Source organism: Galeopterus variegatus, unplaced genomic scaffold (assembly GCF_000696425.1).
Source record: "Galeopterus variegatus unplaced genomic scaffold, G_variegatus-3.0.2 Scaffold386, whole genome shotgun sequence".
Taxonomy (NCBI): Eukaryota; Metazoa; Chordata; class Mammalia; order Dermoptera; family Cynocephalidae; genus Galeopterus; species Galeopterus variegatus.
The window spans coordinates 455,203-459,449 of NW_007726497.1; the positions used below are offsets into that span (position 1 = coordinate 455,203).

At 38.3% G+C, this 4,247-nt stretch overlaps 1 protein-coding gene across 1 annotated transcript in view; it reads right to left on the reverse strand.

Moving 5' to 3' along the window:
• Positions 1–4,247, reverse strand: part of CBFA2T2 (core-binding factor, runt domain, alpha subunit 2; translocated to, 2) — a 90,132-nt gene that overhangs the window by 31,813 nt on the left and 54,072 nt on the right. The window contains exon 4 of the mRNA XM_008568202.1: positions 3,382–3,471. Within this exon, the coding sequence (XP_008566424.1) occupies positions 3,382–3,471 (90 nt within the window). The remainder of the gene's footprint in view (positions 1–3,381; positions 3,472–4,247) is intronic.

Genomic DNA, 4,247 nt, shown 5'->3' on the forward strand with positions numbered 1-4,247 from the left:
TCCCACATACTGACCGGTTCCCGCTCACTGGCTGAGCGAGGCGCGGGAGCAGCACCGAGGGTTGCAATCCCGTTGCCGGTCCCCGGTCCGGTGCGGGGGCAACACTGAGGGTTGCGATCCGTTGCCGGACACGGAAAAAGATAAAAGAAAAAAAAAAAAAAAAAAGCATAATGTAAGAATTATATTTTTCTCCCCAAATTTATTTTTTTTGGCGGCTAGCCAGTATGGGTAACCAAACCCTTGACCTTGGTGTTACAAGACTGTGTTCTAACCAACTGAGGTAACTGGCCAGCCAAAAGGAGAGTTTTAATACATGCAAGTAGTCATCCCTTCACTGAGGGTTAATTTAGCAGACACCATAATTAGTTTTAAAGCATAAATAAATTAACAAAATGCCAAATGCTAGCCAAAAAGCTGCCATAACAATCTACCTCATGCTGTATTTCAAAATAACAGAGTTAAGAATAGGGAATTTGACAATATAAAACACTTTAAGTTTGTTCTATAACCTCACAAATTACAAAAACTTAATTGAAAAAAATACCATGTCAGATCTTTAAATTTGTGACATGTCCTATGATGAATAAAAAATGTTCTAATTATTTCCTATTAACATAAACTTTCTTGATTCTAGAGAGCTGGGGAAATAACTGTTTGCCGGCTCTGACATACAGAAAGGCTAGAACTGGCACAGCTGTTTCAGGGCTGAGAAAGGCGCCACAGACTGCTCTGAGCCGCTGAGGCGTCAATGCTGTTAGAGAAGAGCCACAGCACAGGCTGTGTACCTGATGCCTATGCATTTCCCCATGTGTCTGCTATGCTCCAATTTAAAAAGTCTTTAAAAGTTGGTATCAGTACTTTAGTAAGATGACCCATTTTTTGATGCTATTACATTTTCTTAGGAAATGAAAGTAAGGCAAAAGAAAGTAAGAAGGGTATATATATTTATTTGGACAGATAGTAAATATTTTAGGCTTTATGGGTCAAGAGGCAAAATTAAAGCTAGTACTCATAAAAAAATACTCATAAAAAAGAGAAAAATTTCTACAAATACCGTATTGACAAAATTCAAAATACAATAAAAATTGAGTAGTTATTTTGTAGTATCAATCTACTACTAATGAAAAGAATGGAATTCTTTTTACAGGTGAGGAGAGGGGACAACATTTAGCTTAACTGGGGATTGAGTTAGTATTCCCTATCACCAAATCAACTGCAAAAACCATTAATTGCACAAAACCTTGTGATGGTCTGGCTTTGGGTCATAGTTTGCCCAACCTAGTCTACAACAATCTGGATCTGACTCTAATTCTTTACTGACTTAGAGCTATTTTACGTCTCTGTAACTTATAGATAAATGATAGCAATATAAAATAACCGTTGTCTATGGACCCACAAATTATGTCCAGTACTGGTTCAATTGACTTCCCTTGCTCACTATGGAAGCAGCCAGTTTTAATTGTGTTTGCACAATGATATCAATAATGCTTAGCACCTCAAAGGGCTTTCACAAAGCAGATGACACAGACAAAAGCTCTCCTCTCCAGTCAGTCTGATTTTCATATGCCTCTTCTGTGAGTAAAGTGACACCTTTTATACTGTACTTGAATCACTAGTTGTCTTTTGCTCCAACAAGATGTAAATCCCCTTAAGGAAGGGACTGTGTCTTATTTATCTTTGTGGTCTACTATAGAGTCAAAGGTCAATAAAGATTTGTCAAACATAATAATTTAAAAACATATATTTTTGAAGACTCCATTCGGTTAGAGAATTATTACTGCCTACATGGGAACAGAAGGAATTCACTCTTTCCTCTATCACTACGAGCCGGGACCGGCAACGGGATTGCAACCCTCGGCGTTGCTCCCGCGCCTCACTCAGCCAGTGAGCGGGAACCAGTCTGTATGTGGGATCCGAACCCTCGGGCGGGAGCGCCACCACGCTTCCCAAACGGCGCACTATCCAGTGCGCCACCGGGCCGGCCCGATATCAATAATTCTGATCTATAAATGCATCTGTTCTTTGGATTCTCCTTTGAACAAGTCGTAACATCTTACTGATTTCCTCATTAATTCTGAGTTAAATAAAATCTTTGACACGTGTTCATTTTTTTATCTATATGAGTCATGTTACCTGTTTTTGAAAATTATTGTTTAATAGGAGAAAATAGTAACAGTATGGTGGGAAAGCCTGGCAGACACCACCTTTACCAAACGATCAAAGTAAACATTATCAATGATGGGACAAATTAACATCCATGTCCCCTGATACCAATATCACTTACCTGCTATTCCTGCCTAAAATATATTACCTGATTCTAATCAGAAGGAAGCATTAGGAAAAAACAAATCAAAGTACATTCTATGAAATGACTATCCTGTACTCTTCAAAAATGTCAAGATCATGAAAAGCTGAGAAACAGTTCCAGATTAAAGTAGACTTAAGAGACATGACAACTAAATACAATATGTGATTCGGAATTAGACCCATGACCACGCCCACCCTCCCAAGTTTTTCTTTTGATATAAAAGATATTAATGTGACTTGGTGAAACACAAATAAAGTCTATAGATAACAGTGTATGAATGTTAATTTCCTGATTCGATAATTGTATTCAAGTATTTAGGTGCATCAAATCTGCAGTTTACTTTCAAACATTTGAGGAAAAAATAAATAGAGAATGAAAATACAAATATGGTAAAATATTATTTTGGAGAATCTGGATAAAGGGTATACAGGAATTTTATTGTGACATTCTGCAGCTTATTACTGCGCATATTATTATTTCAAACTTTACACAGTTTTTTAAAAGAGGCATATTCTGTATAAATGTAACACTGCCTCACTTATTAGGTAAACACAGTAATTTAGAACAATGTCCCTAAAAGTTAGGTCCCAGGCAACAATTACAGAGGACGTTATTAGAGACTTGAGTAACTAGGGGTTGGGAGACACAAACACTGCCTCGCCACATCATCTCCTGACCTTAGGGTAAGTCCAAACTGCAAAGATCTTTCCTTTGTTTGACAGCCTCCTTTCAGACAACACATACTCCGCACCCTCCTGCCATACCCAAAAGATCAGTGTCCAGTTATTTCCTCTGCTAGGAAGCTGGCCTCCATGCCTCCCCAACCCTTCCTACTGCTTCCTCTACTTGCTCCTTCTGTGTGTGCACACAGACCACAGCTCAAGGCTTCTGCAACTCTCATCTCATCAAACATGAGGCTTATCTGCACAGTGCACTCATGCTTCTTCACCATCCCCAAAACACCCAAAGATATGAGAACACGGCAAGCCACCTGGATTTAGATCACAGAACAGGGATCAGTAGATCTTGAGGAAGTCTTAAAGATAAATTACATTCAGTAGTTATAGAATTACCTTGAGAAATGGAATCACAAAAGGACGAAGAGGAAAGTTTGTGGCCTCCTGGAGCTTACAATGGAATTCTTCGATTGTCACTGTTGAGTTCTGAAAAAATAAATTATCTTGTTCAACTTCTAAAATTGGACAATGCCTCACAGTGCTGAACCCTTTTAAATAATGAACAAAAGGATAATTCCAAAAGCACTATTATGAACTCAGACCTCTCTCAAAGGTTAACCAAATTCTGTTTCCTTTAAGACAGAAATTCATTTTCCTTGATTCTCTTCTTCACCACCCCAAGTCTAAATTCTCCCCTTTGCCCAGCAGCTTGTGTTGCAGAATAGGGCACTGCCTTCTTCATTTCCTGTGAAGAGAGGTACTCAGGTCCCTCATATTGAAGGGTTCATCACAAGTCACTTCAGGGATAGGGAATCAAGCTTACAATGTTACCTACTGAACAGATTATGACTTGATCCAGGATGTCAATTTATAGACATTTTCTGGACTCAACCACCCATTGCCACACTTTTTCGTAAGTTTGGGGGCTGGCCAGTTAGTTCAGTTGGTTAGAGCAGATCCTGTACTGGCCAGCCACCAAAAAAACCAAAAGCAAAACCAAAAGAGTTCATTTCTTTTACAGGTTCCTGCCACATCCTGGAATACCTTTCCCAAATCTTCTAAATGGAGAGTTAAAAAAAAAAAAAAAAAAAAAAGAACAATAGGTGCCTTCTACCTTCAAGTGGCCTGTGTACATATCAGAACAACTAGGCAAACTCCTACTTCGAAAGTAATTATTCTCAGGAAAGTTATTAGCATTTTCCCTATATTTTCTCAAAATCTAGGTTTTTTTTTTTTTTTTTTTTTTTTTTTTTTTTTTTTTT